Source organism: Nomascus leucogenys, chromosome 22a (genome assembly GCF_006542625.1).
Source record: "Nomascus leucogenys isolate Asia chromosome 22a, Asia_NLE_v1, whole genome shotgun sequence".
NCBI classification, from domain to species: domain Eukaryota; kingdom Metazoa; phylum Chordata; class Mammalia; order Primates; family Hylobatidae; genus Nomascus; species Nomascus leucogenys.
Genome location: NC_044402.1, coordinates 70,268,578 through 70,288,767, shown reverse-complemented (window position 1 = coordinate 70,288,767; position 20,190 = coordinate 70,268,578). Strand labels below are relative to the sequence as shown.

General features: G+C 37.2%; 1 protein-coding gene across 1 annotated transcript in view; it reads right to left on the bottom strand.

Annotated features, from left to right (window-relative positions):
• UBR3 (ubiquitin protein ligase E3 component n-recognin 3) overlaps window positions 1-20,190 on the bottom strand; it is a 254,404-nt gene that overhangs the window by 79,435 nt on the left and 154,779 nt on the right. Inside the window, exons 25-27 of the mRNA XM_030802267.1 lie at window positions 18,369-18,518; window positions 10,702-10,835; window positions 3,906-4,016 (exon numbers count right to left, since the gene is read on the bottom strand). Coding sequence (XP_030658127.1) covers window positions 3,906-4,016; window positions 10,702-10,835; window positions 18,369-18,518 — 395 coding nt within the window. The remainder of the gene's footprint in view (window positions 1-3,905; window positions 4,017-10,701; window positions 10,836-18,368; window positions 18,519-20,190) is intronic.

Here is a 20,190-nt window from a genome sequence, read left to right as displayed (position 1 = left end):
TCTACATCCTAGGAAGCACTCTCTCATCCAATCCCAAAGTGGTTTTCCTGTTTTTTTTTTTGTTTTGTTTTGTTTTGTTTTGTTTTGTTTTGTTTGAGACAGAGCCTTGCTCTATGGCCCAGGCTGAAGTGCAGTGGCGCGATCTCGGCTGACTGCAAACTCCACCTCCAGGGTTTACGCCATTCTGCTGTCTCAGCCTCCTGAGTAGCTGGGACTACAGGCACCTGCCACAGCGCCCGGCTAATTTTTTTTTTTTTGGATTTTTAGTAGACACAGGGTTTCACCGTGTTAGCCAGGATGGTCTCGATCTCCTGACCTCGTGATCCATCCGCCTCGGCCTCCCAAAGTGCTGGGATTACAGGCATAAGCCACTGTGCCCAGCCTTGTTTTCTGTTTTTTTGTTTGTTTGTTTTGAGACGGAGTTTCGCTTTTGTTGCCCAGGCTGGAGTGCAATAGTGTGATCTCAGTTCACTGCAACCTTTGCCTCCCGGGTTTAAGCAATTCTCCTGCCTCAGCCTCCCAAGTAGCTGGGATTATAGGCGCTCACCACCACACCCAGCTAATTTTTGTATTTTTAGTAGAGATGGGGTTTCGCCATGTTGGCCAGGCTGGTCTCAAACTCCTGACCTCAGGTGATCCACCCGCCTTGGCCTCCCAAAGTGCTGAAATTACAGGCATGAGCCACTGTACCTGGCCCCCAAAGTGGTTTTTCAAACCACCTCCTCACCTGCCAAGTCACTCACCTTCCCCACCCCTGCCCCCTTTACTCTAGGAGCATGAGGTTATACCTCCAATCTACACAGAAGAGACTCATGGCAACTCCTTCAGCATCCTGCCCTCTCCCATCACAAATATTAATTAACCCCAACAATCCTTCCATCTACTTTCTTCTTTCTATCACCTTTACTCATCTCCCTCCTAAGTAGTCTCCCAAACATACCACTACATCACCTAATATGTCCAGTGTCTAATGTCTAATATGAGACTTTGTTATTTCCAATCAAAATCTTTCAGTGTCATCATCACCTCTCACGTTCTTTCATTCTCCCCCCTTGTGCTCCAGAAGACTGTCCTTCTAAATATATTTCAAATCTATATTCTCCTCTCCATTTTCATAGACATGAGTAAGTCCAAGCCCCCACCACATTCTTTCTTACTTTTCTGCAATTCCCTTTCTACACAACTGTCACAAAGACTCTTCTGGACATTTTATATTTCTGCTTAAGAGTCTTTAATGGCTTTCTCTAAGGAATCTATATAAAGTCTAAATTCTTTAAATGGACCAGAAGGCCCCTTACAATGTAAACCTTAACTACTTATCCTGTCTCATCTCTCATCACTCAAGCGCCTTACTTCATCAAAATGTTCTGGCACCTGGCAGATGGCCGGGCACGGTGGCTCACGCCTGTAATCCTAGCACTTTGGGAGGCGGAGGCGGACGGATCACAAGGTCAGGAGATCGAGACCATCCTGGCTAACGTGGTGAAACCCCGTCTCTACTAAAAATACAAAAAATTAGCCGGGCGTGGTGGCGGGTGCCTGTAGTCCCAGCTACTCGGGAGGCTGAGGCAGGAGAATGGCGTGAACCTGGGAGGTGGAGCTTGCAGTGAGCCGAGATTGTGCCACTGCACTCCAGCCTGGGTGACAGAGTGAGACTCCATCTTGGAGAAAAAAAAAAAAAAAAAAGACTCTGTGTATTACCTAACATTTAACATGCGTACTGTAACTGTTTACTTGTCTCTCTTACGTAATACATAGTAAACTCATTGAGGGAAGGAACTGTGCCTTATGTGCCATTGTATCCACAATGATTATCATAGTATCTGGAACACTGTAGATACTGAATAAGTATTTGCTGAAGGAATAGTTGAATACAGGGATATGAATAACGCATAATGTGCTTAAGGAACTAGTAATTAGCTTATTAATGTTGAATTGATGGAAGACAACACTAAAGCAATAGGCAAGACCAGATCCTGGAGTACCTGAATGCCATTCAGAGAATAGTGAACTTTATCCTATCAGGAGGAAGACAGCAAGAGATTTTAAGCCGACAACACATATTGCTGATTTAAATTTTAGAAAGCTCAATGTAGTAAATAAGTTACACCCGGAGTAAGGAAATCAGTAAGAAAGCAATTCCTATAATCAAGATGAGCGAGGAAGGCATATACAAAAAAGTAGCAGTGGGATTAATGAAGGTAGAATATAGTCAAGTGAGATTTAGAAGTCAGAATCAATAGAATTTTGGTAATGGACTGAAAGTGAGAGGTGAGGAATAGGAAGGAAAAAAGAGATATCTACTGCTTCTGAGTTAGGAACATGGGAATATAGTAGACCTGTATTTAAGAAGTTGCTTTTAAGAAGTTGTGCTGCTTGAACTCAGGAGTGTAAAGGCTCCAGTGAGCTATGATTGAGCCACTGCACTCCATCCTGGGAAACAGAGTGAGACCCTATCTCAAAAAAATAAATAAATAAATAAATAAAATAAAAGTTACACTGAAGGAGAAAGAGAAGTCTTCAGCTATAGGAAAATAAGAAAATGTAATGTCCAGGGAAGGATTCTGAATGGGAGAGGTTTGAACTCAGCTCCTGATGAGCTGAGAAGGGGCAGAAGAGGCAGAAAAACTGAAAATACAGAAGAAAAAGAGTTACCTACTGATGAATCAAGGCCCCTGAGGTGTTGGGGAGAAAGGTCTATCAGAGCTCAGGCAGAAAAGTTATTCCTGAACAGAAGAAGGGCTACAGTACTACCTCAAAGACTAGCAAAGAAAAGACTGGTTGGGATGTTGGACTCATTTACCAGGGAATAGAAACGCAAGATAGGAATCTAAGGGAATGTGACAACAGACACTGTTTTCTTAATGACAAAGGAAGAGACAGAATCTGTTAAGAGGAAATGAATCTTGGAGAGGCAAAGGTTTGGAATAGCTGCTGAGGAAAACAGGAGAGGGAACTGATCAAAGACAGGTAAATGAATTAATAGGTAGTATTTATAGCCCATAACCCTAGTCTAAGCCACTGTTATAGGAAGCCACAAGTTTGTGATAATAATCATTAACCTAGTTTTATGACTTTTCTAGCTGGGATAGCTGACTGGGTCTAAAATCAAAGGAGGCTGATTAAATGAGATTGACAAGAATAGAATGGGCATAGCACAACAAAGTGAGGACAGCAAAGAGCTAATACACTAGCAAAAAATTCAAAGGGTTAAAGGACTATAGATCTTGATGTCAGAGGCAAATCACAATAATGACAGTGAAGACAAGAGAACTTATGTGATAATCATAAGATGATATGGTAGGATATTAAAGCTTCATATTTCAGAGAGAGTAGCAAAGTCTAAAGTGCAGCCATGGACGTCAGTTGCAAAAGTGAAAAAAAAAATTTTTTTTTTTTTTTTTTTTTTTTTTGAGATGGAGTCTCGCTCTGTTGCCCAGGCTGGAGTGCAGTGGTGCAACCTCAGCTCACTGCAACCTCTGCCTCACAAAGTCAAGTGATTCTCCTGCCTCAGCCTCCCAAGTAGCTGGGATTACAGGTGCACACCACCATGCCCGGCTAATTTTTGTATTTTTAGTAGAGACAGGGTTTTGCCAGGTTGGCCAGGTGGCCACGTTGGCCAGGCTGGCCTCGAACTCCTGACCTCAAGTGATCTGCCCATCTCAGCCTCCCATAGTGCTGGGACTACAGGCATGAGCCACTGCGTCTGGCCAGTTGCTAAAATGAAATTAAAAAATGAAAATCCTTGAAGTTGAACAGGTCTGTGTTAAAGTGAGACTGGATGGTTTATATGATAATCAAAATCACCTAAAAAGATGAGCTGGAATTGGGATGCATATACTATAAAAAGATTTAATACCTGGAAAGATACATGCACCTTTAAAAAATTTTTGCAATCAACTTACCCGTAATGATTCCATGTAAGATTTATGACAATCTATATGTAATGTGTGACCACAGGTTTGTACATAAACACCTCCTTCCCAGCCAATTGATACTGCCAAGAGACATGAACTCTTCAAAATAAAAAGAAGACAAATACAATTAATTTTAAAGAAGTATAAACATATTTAAATATTAATATGTCCACATAAACCTCTGCATGATTTCCTATTTTTATATTAATGTGGAGTTTCTATTTTTGTGATAGCAATTAATGCCTGACTAGATAGTCCTAAGGCACTATCTTTAAAATTGGAATATGATGAAGTTGTAGCTCCCAAACTTCTATACTCATAATGAAAGAGAATAAATATCATGAACTAGCCTTTGTCTGCTCCATAAAATATATGCTGTCAATACTACACTATAGTTCAGTATGAACTATACTGTTGCTGAGATAAAGTATGGTACTGAATCTCTCTATGATTTCTGACATTAACCACTTACTTCTTGAAACGCCTACTTTCCCCTGGTTTAATGCTACTCTCTCTTGGTTTCATTCCTGCCTCTTTAACTGTTTTCCTCAGCCTTCCTTCTAAGGATCTTTTTTTCTTCACTTACCCCTTCAATGTCTATTCCTCTACTCCTAAAGGTTCTATTCTCAGTGCAACTCTCTTCTCATTAAAACTATTTTTTCCTAATGATTTAAGCAGTAATTTTGACTACCCTGCAAGCTTAGATCTCTTGCCTGACTGTTAGACACAAGTACTCATGCCACTCAGAAATCTCCATTTAATGTCCCACAGACAATATAAAATCAATGTGCCAAAAACGTAAACTGTTATTTTCTCCATGAATCATCTCCCTCCTCTTGGTTCAATAACTCCACAATCTATTTAGTCACCAAGTCAGAAAGCCAAGAGTCATTCTATATCACACTCTTACCTTCATACCACAATATCAGTTCCCAAATCATATGGATTCTGTCTCCTAAATAACTCATGATTTTGGTCTTTCCTCTTCATTTCCAGTATATAATATTCGTCTATATCCCACAGAGTGGGAGAAGTGGTTCTTAAACAGTTTCTTAACTCGTCTCCTTAACTCAAATTTGTTCTCTCCATGATGTAACCTCCATACATCTTTATAAAGCACAAATCTAGTCACAAGACTAAAAAACATGTCTTAATATTTACAAGGTCTTAATATAATATACAATAAAGAAGGGACCCAGACTATATAAGCAAACTATATATCCTTTCCAATTTTTTTTTTTTTGCTTTTTGAGGTTTTTTTTTTTTTTTTTGAGATTAAGTTTCACTCTTGTTGCCCAGGCTGGAGTGCAATGGCGCGATCTCGGCTCACCACAACCTCCACCTCCTGGGTTCAAGTGATTCTCCTGCCTCAGCCTCCCAAGTAGCTGGGAGTACAGGCATGCACCACCACACCCAGCTAATTTTGTAGTTTTAGTAGAGACGGGGTTTCTCCATGTTGGTCAGGCTGGTCTCGAACTCCTGACCTCAGGGAGTGATCCGCCCACCTCAGCCTCCCAAAGTGCTGGGATTACAGGCATGAGCCACCGTGCCTGGCTCCAAATTTGTTTTAAAAGTTTCTTAATCTTTCCTTTCTCTTTTACATCTTCAACTTCTCTTTCATTGCTAATTCCTCCCTCTAAACCTATAAATAGGCTGAAGACTTTTTCTCCTAAAATCTCTTTCTTAGAATTTTCATCAATTGGCCTCTGTCAAATAGCATTTGGGCCTAAACTTGCATTCATTCTCTACAATCTGTAGTAAATAGATGGGTGGAAGGCACAAGATCTAACAGGACTGGCAACATATGATGAAAGATTTGAGAGCCATCAAACAAGCATGTACTTACATGCTTAAAAAACTGAATCAATCTTTAAATTTTATTTTTATAATGTAAGATGACCAATGATCTTTAAATGATAGTAAACAAAGTTCCGATATTAAATCAAGACTTTTCACAAGTATCTAAAGTTGAAAGTACTGTGTATTACATAGTACAAAATGACTTCCCAGCCAATTTAAAGAGGTGAAGCTGCATAAATCAAATACAGCTGGTGAGCAGGCTTCTACTGTTACAAATCAGAAAAACAACAGGAGGCCTGCTCATCTTTGTTTTATGTTTTGGAGCTGCTTGAAACAGAAGCAGATTTTGGTGTTAGATCATTTTAGAATGATTGGTAGTCCATTAATAAACCAGCTGCTCTCTTTGGCACGATACTACAAAAAGGCAATTAATCTGTATTTTTAATAAAAATGGTTAGCTTTTAAAACGGGAAACAATGAGTCATTTGTCTATACAACTTTTAGACGTTTGAGTTTTCCAGTCAAAAAATGCAGGATAACACTTAATAATGTGAGACTAGTATTTTAGGGAGACCTCAAGTATCCACCACTGTGCTAAGTGCCTAACACTGAAATGTCACAACCTCAATCAATAATTACTAAAACCTTATAAAGTAGCTGGAGTTATCCCTTTTTACTAAGTTATAAGTTCAAACCCAAGTCTGTCTGACTCCAAAGCTCAGGTTCCTTCTCTCTGTTGTGTCATATTTCCTATGTGTTACACTTCCAGTTTCTACAGTGAATGCACTGTCTTACATAACTAATATTCTACATGTCAATTCTGTAAACTGCATGCATTTAATCTGAAGACAGTAGAATCTACAGTTTAATCCTATAATCAATATCAGTGCCCACTGATAGTCATTCTTCTGCTCTATACAGTCTGGTCCAGCTACCACTCTGGTACTCTTATGTTTACAGTAATTCAGGAAGAAACCCAGTAAGCATCTACAACACACATAGCATGTGCTAGCCCCTGAATCAACATGAGGCATAGCCCTGGACCTCCAGAGGTATGCAATCTAGGGAATATGCCATATATACATAAAACAGGTCTTATAAAAGCATACAAAAGTAATGATGTAGGAATAAAAATCTCACAATCACTAACAGAAACACAACAGAGTATAATCTAACTCAGATTTCAGCTCAGAGACTTTTTATAAAAAAGATTTTTTTCTAGAAATGATTACTCTGGCTGCAAAAAAGAGATACCCTACCTTTTTGCTCCCATTTATTAGATCGTCTCTTCCCTCAAAATTATTATGCTCTTAGGTCTACGTTTATTTTGATTGAATTTTTAAAAAGTTTTCTATTTGGTGTTAGGATTCATCTTTACCTGTTTACTCTAAAGTAATTAAAAATGATAAAAATTAAAACTAGGATTATTGATAGTGGCAGGAGACAGACAAATTCCTAGGCAGACAGGGCCAGGTCCCTGGTGAAACCCAAACTCCAAACCACAGACAATTTAAAGCCTGAAAACCGAGCTGCAGTCTCAGGTAGAGTCCATGACTGGAGTGAGAACTTCCTCGAAAATCAAATGGTGCTTTTATCAGGTCCACACATGGACTATTCAGCATGCACTCCTCCATTCTGAGACCATAAAAACCATGGACTCAGTCACAAGGCAGCTACCCATTTTCAGGCCCCCTCTCACACAGAAGGCTACCCACTTCAGGTCCCCTCTTGTTGTTGAGCTCTTTTCTGTCACTTGATAAAATTCTTCTCTGCCTTGCTGACTCTCTGGTGTCCATGCACTTCATTCTTCTTGGTTGTGGGACAAGAACCTACCCACCAAATGGCAGGAGCAAAAAGGGCTGTAACATGCTCCTGGCCAGCTCACAGAGCTGTGGGTAGCGGGAATGAAAAGAGTTGTGACATGCTCCCATTCACTAGACTATGGGAGTGAAGAGCTGTGACCCTTCTGGGGGCCCAGACCTTGGCACTCCCCAAGCAGAAGCTGTGACATCCCCTTGGGGCTCTGTGGTTGCTGGTGTCTCCGAGTTTTCGGGTGCCACTGCATCCCCCTCATTTGAATGCTGGCACCCAGCCACAGAAGCTGCTTGCAGCACACTTGGCCCCACCATAGGCACAGCTTGGAGCTGCAGTGGTTGCAGGATCCAGGCTGGGGAGCGAGCTGAGTGCAGCCTGCCAGCCAGCCTGGGTAGAGTGAGCCCAGTGGGCCCAAGTGAAGCCCAGGCAGAGATGCCACCAGCCACAGAGGTTCCTGCCTAGTGAAGTGGCACCAAAATAATCCTGTGTCATTATGACAAGAAAATAAAGTCTAAATAAGGTGGTAGTAAATTTCTGCAAAAGCAGAACTTAGCAGTTTCCCAATTTTCCTTGAAAATAAAATATTTATTGGTCTCTGATTAATAAAGTAATATATGTATCCCGTAAAAAAAAATCCAAAGCAGGCCGGGCATGGTGGCTCAAGCTTGTAATCCCAGCACTTTGGGAGGCCGAGGTGGGCGGATCATGAGGTCAAGAGATCGAGACCATCCTGGCCAACATGGTGAAACCCTGTCTCTACTAAAAATATAAAAAATTAGCCAGACATGGTGGTGGGCGCCTGTAGTCCCAGCTACTCGGAAGGCTGAGGCAGGGGAATCATTTGAACCCAGGCCCCAGGAGGCGGAGGTCGCAGTGAGCCAAGATCGCACCACTGCACTCCAGCCTGGCGACAGAGTGAGACTCCATCTCAAAAAATAAAAATAAAAAAAAAAGTCCAAAGCAATAAAGAACAAAGAAAAAAGTGTGAAAATGTGTGTGCACACATACGTGTATTTATACACACGCACATACAGAGACTGCTACAAAATAACCATAATTTCATTTTAAAGTCTCTGAAAATATATGGAAGCATGACCCTTATTACCTAACCCAAAATGCCAGACAGGCCTAACCTAGCCTTCCTAAATGGGATAGCTTGAATATTTAAAACATCACTTTACATTTATATTGACCTATATTATATACAGAGTGACCTATATGCAGAGTGAACTCTAATCTGGTGATTACTGCATGAAAGATCATTATAGCCCTATTTTACAGATGAGGAAATTGAGTCTCAGGCCACTTAAGGGATTTGGCCAAGCTCACATTGCTCAGAAATAGCAGAATCAGGACCAAACCCCAGTTTTTCTGGTCTAGGACTCTTTCTACTCTACACAATACCTCCCTGTAGGTCCTTCAGCTCCTGCAGAAGCCACCAGAAACCTTTCTGTAAGCCTAGCATATTAAGGAACCAGACTCTACTCTGGCTCTTATCATCACTAGGTCAGTTCCTATTTATTCTGATTATGTATTCTGTCTTCCACTTATCTTACTAATTTCTTCCACTTCAACCAATGGATTTATGGGCAAGAAAGAAGTTCTATTTGGAAATCTATCCATATAATCATCTCATATAGCTAACTAAAAATAATGTTTTACTTTATATTTTAAGCTAATATCTCACATTTATTTAATTCAAGACACAGTAGATTTAAAAAACTACAACAGGAGAAAGGAAACCCCATTTGATAATCCACTCAGGAAACATCAAAAGGAATACAGAAATTTAAAAAAGACGTTAACGATGCTGCTGCTACTAAAGCTTATCTTGAAAGCTTTCAGATACTTATGAGTGCCAGAGCCTGAAAAAAAACTACTAAGTTTGTAAGAAGTCATAGCAGATATGAATCAAATCCATCCTTACTTTACATTTTAAAAGTATCATAATGAAATTTTATTATATATCTTTAAATGAAAGTAAAAGAGGGAGGCAAAAATCTTCATACAACATTCCTACCATAATAAACGTTTCTACAGAGTTAATACATTAAGTCCTCACTTAATGTTATCAATAGGTTCTTGGAAACTGTGAATTTAAGCAAATGATGTGGAACAAAACTAATTTAACCACAGGCTAATTGATATAAACAAGAGTTAAATTCCTATAGTATATTTCTGATTACAAAAACATCATCAAAACTTCTAAAGACCTAAAACATTTCTAATATGAAACACTGAAATAAATGCGGAGTATGCATACATTTGAGAAAGGTTAATAAAAACAAGATAACGATTTACCCAATTTTTGACAAAACAATGAGTGCTGTCAGTAGCAGCGGTGACGGGTTAAATTAAGGAATAAATGTTTGCAAAGTGAAAATCGTTAAAGAGCATTTCCTATTACCATGCAATTTAAAAACAAACAATAACAAATATGCAGGTTCACTGAGCCCTTTCATACCACATCGTTATTATGTAGCTGTATAATTATCATATACTTTATAAATTTTTACTTTATCATATACTTTATAAATTAAAAAAATAATGTTTTCATTATTTCATTCATTTTCCAACCTACTTATTCCAGTTCACAGTCATAGGTGGCTGGAGCCTATCCCGCAGCTCAGAGCACAAGGTAGGAATTGACCCTGGGCAGGACCCCATCCCATAGCAGGACACACTCACATCCACACCCATACTGACTCATACCAGGACAATTTAGACATGCTAATTAACCTAATGTGCAACACATCTTTGGGAAGTAGGAAGAACTGGAATACCCACACAAAACCCATAAAGACATGGGGAGAACACATAAATTCCACGCTGACAGTGGCCCCGGTAGGGAATTAATTTTTTTCTCATCAACATTATAACAAAACGATGTTGAAAGAAACATCGTTATTTAAGGACCTGCTGTACTCATCATTCCACTTAACTGAATGTGTGTATCACACAATAAACAACATTTAAAACAAAGGTATCACATTTATTACCTGAAATGTTTATTAACAGATTTCCATTTCTTTCTATCCACATATTAATTTTTTTCTAATAAACTTTCAAATTTAACATCAGAATGCCATTTTGGTAAAAGACATGTAAAATTCTGGAGGGAAATAACCAACTTGGCAGACAAAAGTACTATTTTATAAAGAGTACTTACATCCTTAAAATAACGCTGTAATAATGAAAGCCTCACATCATGAACGGCTGCACAGGTATCCCAAGGGTAAATCTGCTCCTCTTCAGTGATTGGCAACTTTTTTGGCTCAACATTGTCACGGCACTGCCCCAAAACTACATTAACAGATAAAAGCTCATTAATCAAAAATAATCAATGCCATAGAACTGTAACTCCAAGAAAAGCTGAGTTATTTACCACAAGCAACTCAAATTATTTCACTACTAGAATATTTTTAAAGACCCCTCAAAAAAGTGGTATTCTAGTTTTCTTCTACAGGCTAAATAAAGCTTCAAATACGCCAATATTTACTTTAAAAAATAACACTGAACTATGATTATAAACTCAAGATGGATGGATGGATGGGTTCCTAAATCTGTCCACTGAAAAAGCCTAGATGATATAACTCTCTAGTATTCACAAACTTTATTTCTAAATATACTATTTCTCACTAAAAGGAAGAAGAGGTCCTTGGAGAAAGAGCTGAGTCCAGGGTTGGGGAAAAGTGCAAGGTGAGCCCGGAAGGATGTGTGATTAAAAAGAGCAAGGAAGTTTCAAACACTGAGGGAGCAGATTTATAAGGACCTGGAGTTCTGACTGGTAAAATCTGAGAAAAGTTGAATATTAAAAAGAATAATAATAGTAATAGAAAATACAATACATTCACTGACCCAGGCAAGGAAAATCAAATAAAAGGGTAAAAGGGTGAGTAGAGTCTTAAGGTATCATCCTACAGATTACCTACTACCTTACCCAAGTGATCAGACTTGGTTGGCACCACCAATAATAGGACAAATTGACACAGTGAACCTCCTGATGTAATGCTGTTGGAAGGAACATCACCTGTATAATACCCTTGCCAAAACCGTTTAACTTCAATCTAGTAACAAGGAAATAATCACGCAAATCCAGATTCTGAGATATTCTATAGAAAACCAACCTGGACTCTGAAACTTTGAAAAGGGGCTAGAGAAACTGTTCTAAATTACAGGAGACTAACAAGAAATGATAATGAAAAACAATACATGATCTTTTATTCGATTGTGGATCAAGAAATATCTGCTATAAAAATATTACTCTGACCACAAAAAAATGATGTAAGTGTATTTGTGTATATGTTAATCAGCCTAATGGTAAAGTGGTATATACATTAATTAGCTTGACTTAATCATTCCACAATGTATACGTATCAAAATATCATATCACATTTATGTACCCCATAAATATCTACAATTTTTATTTATCAAGTAAATAAGAAACACAAAAAATATTGCAGGGACAACTGAGAGAATCTGAATATAAACAATATTTGATGTTACTAATGTTACATTTCTTAGGAATGATAATGGTACCATAATTATGTAAAAGAATATCCTTGGGCTGGGTGTGGTGGCTTATGCCTATAAACCCAGCACTTTGGGAGGCCAAGGTGGACAGACTACTTGAGGCCAGAAGTTCAAGACCGGCCTGGCCAACATGACAAAACCCCATCTCTAATAAAAATACAAAATTTAGCTGGGTATGGTGGTGCACACCTGTAATCCCAGCTGCTAAGGCATGAGAATTGCTTGAGCCTGGGACGCTGGGGTTGCAGTGAGCTGAGATTGTGCCACTGCACTCCAGCCTGAGTGACAGAGAGGGACTGTCTCAAAATATACATAAGAAATTTTTAAAAAAGAATATCCTTGTTCTTAGGAGTTATATTCTAAAGTATTTATAGATAAAATATCATGATGTGTGCATCAGAAGAGCTGCTCTTAAAAAAGGGAATAATAGGTGTATCACTGCGGGCCCTAAGTTTTGCAGGGATTTATAACAGCAATAGAAATAAGAGACAAAAGCTGGTAGATGCTACCAGCTAAAATATAATTACCATGATGCATAATCCTCTTAATATGCTGCTGCATTCAGTTTGCTAGAATTTTGTTGAGAATTTTTGCATGTATACTCATAAGGGATATTGGTCTACTGTTTTCCTGTGTTTATCTGGCTTTGGTATCAAAGCTAGCCTCATAGAATGCTAGCCTCAGAATAAGTTGGGAAGTGTTCACTCCTCTATTTTTTGGACAAGTTTGAGAAGCATTCGTGTTAATTCTTTAAATGACTGATAGAATTCACCAGTGAAGGCATCTGGTCCTGTTCTTTTCACTGTCAGATTTTTAAAAATTTAAAAAATTTAAACTGATTTAAAAAAAAATCAACCTTTTTATTTGTTATAAATATGTTCAAACTTTTTATTACTTCTTGGGTCCATTTGGTAGTTTGTATATTTCTAGGAAATCATTCATTTAATCCATGTCATCTAATTTTTTGGCATAAATTGGTCATAGTATTCTCCTATAATCCTTTTTATTTCCGTGAGGTCTGTAGTAAAGTCAACACTTTCATTTCTGATTTTAGTTATTTGAATCTTTTTTAATGTATGCATTTACAGCTGTAAATTTCCCCATTTTCACTGCATTCTAAAGGTTTGGGTATGTTGTATTTTCATTTTCCTTCACCTCAAAGTGTTCTCTAATTTCATTTGTAAGTTATTCTTTGGCCCATTGGTTGTTTAAGAGTATGTTGTTTTAGGCCGGGCACGGTGGCTCACGCCTGTAATCCCAACACTTTGGGAGGCCGAGGCGGGCAGATCACGAGATCAGGAGATCAAGACCATCCTGGCTAACACGGTGAAACCCGTCTCTACTAAAAATACAAAAAATTAGCTGGGCACAGTGGCGGGCACCTGTGGTCCCAGCTACTTGGGAAACTGAGGCAGGAGAATGGCGTGAACCCAGGAGGCGGAGCTTGCAGTGAGCCGAGACTGCGCCACTGCACTCCAGCCTGCATGACAGAGCAAGACTCCATCTCAAAAAAATAATAATAATAAAATAAAGAGTATGTTGTTTAATTTCCACATACTTGTGAATTTCCCAGGTTTCCTTTTGTTATTCATAGCTAGTTTCATTCCATTATGACCACAGACAATTTTTTGAATAATTTCAATCTTTTAAAATGTTATTGAGGCTTGTTTTGTAGCCTAACATATGGTCTACCTAGGATAATGTTCCATATATCATTAAGAAAAATATATATCCCACTGTTATTGGGTGGAGTGTTCTATATAAGTCTGTTAGGTCTAGTTGTTTTACAGTGTTGCTCAAGTATTCAGTTTCCTTTCTGATCTTCTGTCTAGTTGTCCTATCAATTAAAGTCTCCAACTGTTATTTTAGAAGTATCTATTTCTCCCAACAATTCTGTCCATTTTTGCTTCATATATTGGGGGCTCTGTTGTTTGGAGCATATATGTTTATAATACCTTCATGATGGACTGGCTGTTTATCAATATATAATCTCCTTCTTTGTCTCTTGTAACAATTCTTAACTTACAGTTTATTTTGTCTCATAGTATAACCACCCCAGCTCTCTTTTGGTTACTATTTGCATGGAATCTCTTCCCATCCTTTCACTTTCAACTTATTGTGTCTCTGGATCTAAAGTGAATCTCTTGTAGCATCACATTTTTAAAAATTCATTCTCTCAACCTCTGCATTTTACCTGGGCAGTTTAATGCATTTATATTTTAAGTAATTACTAACTTTAAAAAAAATTAATTCTTCCATTTTGCTATTCATTTTCTATTTCTTCTTTAATTGATTACTGCCTTCTTTTGTAATTAATTGAATTTTGTGGTATAAAATTTTGATTCCCTTCTCTTTTCTTTTATGTGTGTGTGTGTGTTTGTGTGTGTGTGTGTGTGTGTAACTTTTTTTTATAGTGTTTACCCTGGGGATTAGAAATGACATCTTCACTTTATAACAATCAAATTTAAATAAATATCTACTTCATTTCAGAAATAAACAAAAACTGCTCCATTCCCCTTCCCTTTATGTTTTTATCTCAATGCCTACACTCTTCCACAAACAAGAACATTATTATTTGGTTTACAAATCTAGATATGCAGTTCTTTCCAGATTTACTTTCTTTTTATTATATATATTTTTGAAGTGCTATGAAAACTAACTTTGCTCTTTCTGAATCTTTGCAACTTTGGCCTTTCTGAATCTTTGCAAAGATTGTAGGGTTTAGTAAAATGAAAAGACTAAATAATATTGTATTATTCTCCTATGGAGAACTGAAGCTTCCCAAATCAGTAATGTTTACAACAGGCATTCTGAGCAATAATGAGATGGCACATAAATTAATATCTTTCCATGTAGATAAATGTACTTAAAGGCCTTAATTTGAGCAGTGTTTTGAAGGGTTCCTAATCAAAAGTCTGTAGTTTAGCATAAATCAAATATAAAAATAAAGAGATAAAAGTATGAGACTTTTCTTTAATACGTGGTTTGAAGAACATGGCAATAAACTATCAGTGAACACTAAAAAGATCTAGAACAATAAGCACACCTAGCATCCAGACTTTTGTCTCTAAATATCATTTCCCACTAAAAAGGAACTAATGCTTCTTTGAGAGATTGCTGATTTCAGGGCAGGAAATGTGTAAGATAAATTTATTGTAACTTGCCACACCAAAAAATGTAGAAAGACCCACGGCTACTTACTACTCTAGGCTTGTGTCAAAAGAACTCAGGAGACAACTCAAATAAGCTCTCAGTGAACAAAGATGGAAGAACACGAGCATCAACAAGAAAGTAACTATAGAGTTATGAATAGAGTTCATAATGATTAAAAACAGAGTTCATTAATGATACCTAAAAGTACTAATTATCTTTAGAAAATGATTTTTAAACCCCACTATCTCAATATTTTGAGCACCTGTAAATAAAAGGAAAGAATACTATGTCTACCCTGCCTTTCCTGTGCAATCTGTATCTCTGAGTTAACAAAAAATAGGTGATGAAGTGAAATTTCTTTTATAGAAGTATATGTCAGCTAATAAACAACAACAAAAAAAACATGAAAGAGATTTGTAATCTCTGATCAACTGATGGATTTAGGCAGTAATCATCACTTGCTACTGATCTCACAGAGAGAAAACAGACGAAACAGAGGAATATGTTAAACATCACAGCAACATTCAGAAAAATCCAAATTGGTTTTCAATGATCCAATTTCCTTAAAAAAGTAAAATGATGAGAGGAGAGGGTAAAGATAGAGGGAGAGTGGATCTATTAATTAAAAGACCACAAAGGAATACTGTAACTATAAATAAATTAAGCAAAATAAATAAATGGAGACAATGGGGAAATTTTAAACACTGACTAGATGTTTGATGATATTGAAGAATTTATTTAGCACTGACTGTGGTTATGTTTAAAAAACAAGACCTTTCTTTTTAACAGAAACACTGAATTTTTTACAGATGAAATTATATGATATCTGAAATCTCCTTCAAAATAATTCTAATAAGGAGGAAACAAATGAAATAAGATTAGCCAGAAATTAATCACTGTTGAAGATAGATGGGGACATGGGGGTTCACTTTGCACATCTCTTTAGCATACTGTTAAAAATTTTCCATATTCAAATCTAAAAGAGAAGAAATGAATCAAAATAAAGAAGACCAGAGAAAAAAGGGGTAAAAGGGGGAAAGTATCAATGGGTGGATAAGGCTCAGATGGTAAAGAAGGAAACAGCTAGAGAATTCACCTATTATACTAAAATCATTCCTGAGTTTTAATACTCTTTAATGTCAGTTTCTTTTGTTCTTTTTTAATTTTTTTAAAGACAAGGTCTTACTCTGTCACACAGGCTAGAGTGCAGTGGTGCAATCTCAGCTCACTACAACCTCGACCTCTTGGGCTCAGGCAATCCTCCCACCTTGGCCTCCTGAGTAGCTGGGACCACAGATGCACGTCACCACACCTGTCTAATTTTACTTTTTGTAGAGACAGGGTCTTACTGTGTTGCCCAGGCTAGTCTTGAACTCCTAGACTCAAGTAATCCTCCCACCTTGGCTTCCCAAAGTGCTGGAATTACAGGCGTCAACCACTGTGTCCTGGCAATATTAGTTTCTTATTTTCTTCCTTCTATCTCTAAGGGATAAGGCAGCTACAGTATAGTGCAACTGTTCAATATTTATTGGTCTAGCTAGCATATACAATTGTTTAAAAGAGACTTTAAAAAGTAACAGACCAAATAAACTTTAAAATAATGAACAAATAAAAGCTTAAAACAAGAACATAAGTTTCATTGGAACAGGGATTTTGTTTTGTTTCTTACTAGAACAGTGCCTGACACCTAGGAGCTCAATAAATATCTATGAAATAAATTAATGAATAAAACAAATCATTAAATTGATAACTATATAGTATTTAGTCACGAAGTTGAAAGTCAATTGGCAATAATCTAATAAACTGCTTTCCTAAGAGTAGTGGAAAGGAAAAGTAGCTGTAAAAGTAGTTAATACTTCCATACATTTCCCTTTCAGTAAGCATTTCTGATTTTGACAGCTCTACTTCAGTGTCCCACTAAATCAGGATTTCCCAAATCAATTCATTTTAGGCAAGAAGAGTAACAGAAGAAATGAATTTACTAGGCATCACATTGGATTCTTTTTGCTTATATTACATTACTTAACCAACACAAAAATCCTCTAAAGTCAATATGAGCTCTCTACATAAAAGAAAAAAACATATTTGGCCACAGTAAGTAAAGCAATACCATATTTGAATTCAGGGGAGTTTCTAATATCTAACTCTTTCCACTTTACCCTACTAATTCAGAGAGTTAGCACCCTAGAAAATAATCCTCTGGAGAAATACATAAGAATTTTTTTTCTCTTTATTTTACATATACTCTTGTTGGAAAAGGATTAAATTTATTGCGACTAGATTGTGTAAGAATTATCACTACCCTCAAAAATACTTCATTATGGAAGACAATGGACACCACTCAGACAAATCCTTCAAACTTTTAAAATTATACATTCATAATTTATAATAAAATTATATAGTTTAAAACTATAGACTGGTAAACATACCAATTCACAGACTGTTTGAACAAATAAAGGCAGACCTGTCTAAATATGCCTTGTGTAATTAAAAACTGACAATATTTATGGGCTAAGGAGTTTTCCAGATTTTAGAATAATTGTTTTTTTTTTTTAGAGACAGAGTCTTGCTCTGTCACCCAGGCTGGAGTGCAGTGGTGCAACCTCAGCTCACTGCAACCTCTGCCTCCCAGGTTCCAGCGATTCTCCTGCCTCAGGCTCCCAAGTAGCTGGGATTACAGGCGCCCTCCACCACACCAGCCAATATTTTATATTTTTAGTAGAGACGGGGTTTCACCATGTTGGCCTGGCTAGTATCAAACTCCTGACCTCAGGTGATCTGCCCACCTCAGCCTCCCAAAGTGCTGGGATTACAGATGCGAGGCACCACACCCAGCCAGAACAATTATAATTACCAAGAAAGCTGAACACAGTTATTGGCCACCTAGCATTGGTAATATACCATCACACTTTAAAGAAAAAAATTGTGAAACCATATAGCAAGATCTCTGTTAGGAGTTTCTTCTAACACCCATGTCCAGGAAAGTAAGATATAACCAGATAAAGAATCTTTGTTATTTGGATCTAAACTGACCCTTGCCTAGTTATAAGTAGACAAAGATATAATTTTCATTTAATACAGATATTTATTAATCTGTTGTACATACTTCGGCTCTAAAATGTTCCCATGAAAAAATTACTTTGATTTTACCTGAGGATGCTTGTAACAGTACAACTAATCCAGTAGGTCGGTCTTCAGAGGAGGGGCCACTCTGTCCACAAATAACACAGTCATATACTGCCTCGGAAACCTGTGGTTCTGCCGTGGTGATCTCCATAGGAATATCATTCTCAGGAGAATCTGAGGGGAAAAAGTTACATCTCTTTAATTCCTTAGGAGGAAAACCTCTCTTCAATGAAAGTGTGAGAGAAAAATCAAGTTAAAACAATTTTTAGCTTCAATATCAATAAAGTATATAGTAATAAAACTGTGGAAAAAATTACCTTACTCAAGTAAAATATTTAGACAGATAAAATAATGCAAAGACTTTAAAAATGAAAGATTTAAACTAAAATATGGTTAAATACACTTCTAATGTTGTATCATTCAAATATAAAATACAGAAAACACAGAGGCAAAGATATTTATATCAAAAGAAAAATATTTTAAAATAATATGTTACAGAAAGAAGGGAGATGTTTGTTTTAATTTTCCTTGAGGCACCTAAGGGGTTATTCACAACAACATGACAGCTCTTGGGAAAATATAGTAGTATTTACTAGAATATAAAAGAGAAAAAAACTATTTCTTTCTCACTCTCAATTCTAGTGATTATATCTCAGAAACAGTAGCTATCAATATGTTTTTTAATGTAGGGAAATCATAAAGATATGACCATATTATATATGAATAAAGCAGAACTCATCAAAAATAGCAGTAATCCTCTGGTGATATAATGTTATTAATAGCAAAAAATAAAATATTGAGTTAATAATTATTTATAGATAAAGACACTTCAATTCATGAAGATAAATGATGCTGCCACTGGTGACAAAGAAATGGGTGGAAGAGACCGGGAAGAACAGGGAAGCAGAAGTGCTTTATGAAATGTTTAAAAGATGGAGGCACATCTAAGTAAATATGTAAAGATACATGTCAGAAATAAGAAAAACGTCGTTTAGATATTTTAAAATAAGAATTCATGCAGATATACATACATCTGATACTTATGAAGAATGACTGAGAGGAAAAGGGACAGTAACCTAAAATAGAACTTTGGGTAATGCCTAGTATTAATGGAAATAAAAAGATGCCACAAAGAAATTAGCAAACAAAAACAAAAACAGTACATGAATAGAATCAAACCAAAAAGCACAATGTCTATGAAAATACATTGGTAGGTCAAAATGAAAAGAAGATTTCAAAAGAAAAAAGTACCAGAGGCCATTAAGAGTTGATATGAGGCCAGGCACGGTGGCTCATGCCTGTAATCCCAGCACTTTGGGAGGCTGAGGCAGGCGGATCACCTGAGGTCAGGAGTTTGAGACCAAGCCTGGCGAACATGGTGAAACCCTGTCTCTACTAAAAATGCAAAAAATTGGCCAGGCATGGTGGCGGGCACCTGTGATCCTGGCTACTTGGAAGGCTAAGGCAGGAGAATCACTTGAACCCAGGAGGCAGAGGTTGCAGTTAGCTATCACACCACTGCAGTCCAGCCTGGGCAACAAGAGTGAAACTACACCTCGGAAAAAAAAAGAAAAGAAAAGAGTTGATATGAGACTACTTTGGGTCTTAGGGAGAAAAGAGAAGAGAAAACCATAGAGAAAAAAGAAATGTGTCTGCTCTCAAGTGCAAAGGAGAACACAGAGATACCTGACAAAGTACAGTGAAATAACTCAGTCTCGTGTTAAGTGCCAAAGAAATACAATTTCATTAACCCTATCTTACACATGAAGATCTTCTTCTTTGTTTTATAAGTCTTGGTACAATCGACTTCAAAACCTCAAAGAAACCCCGATGCCAAAACACATTA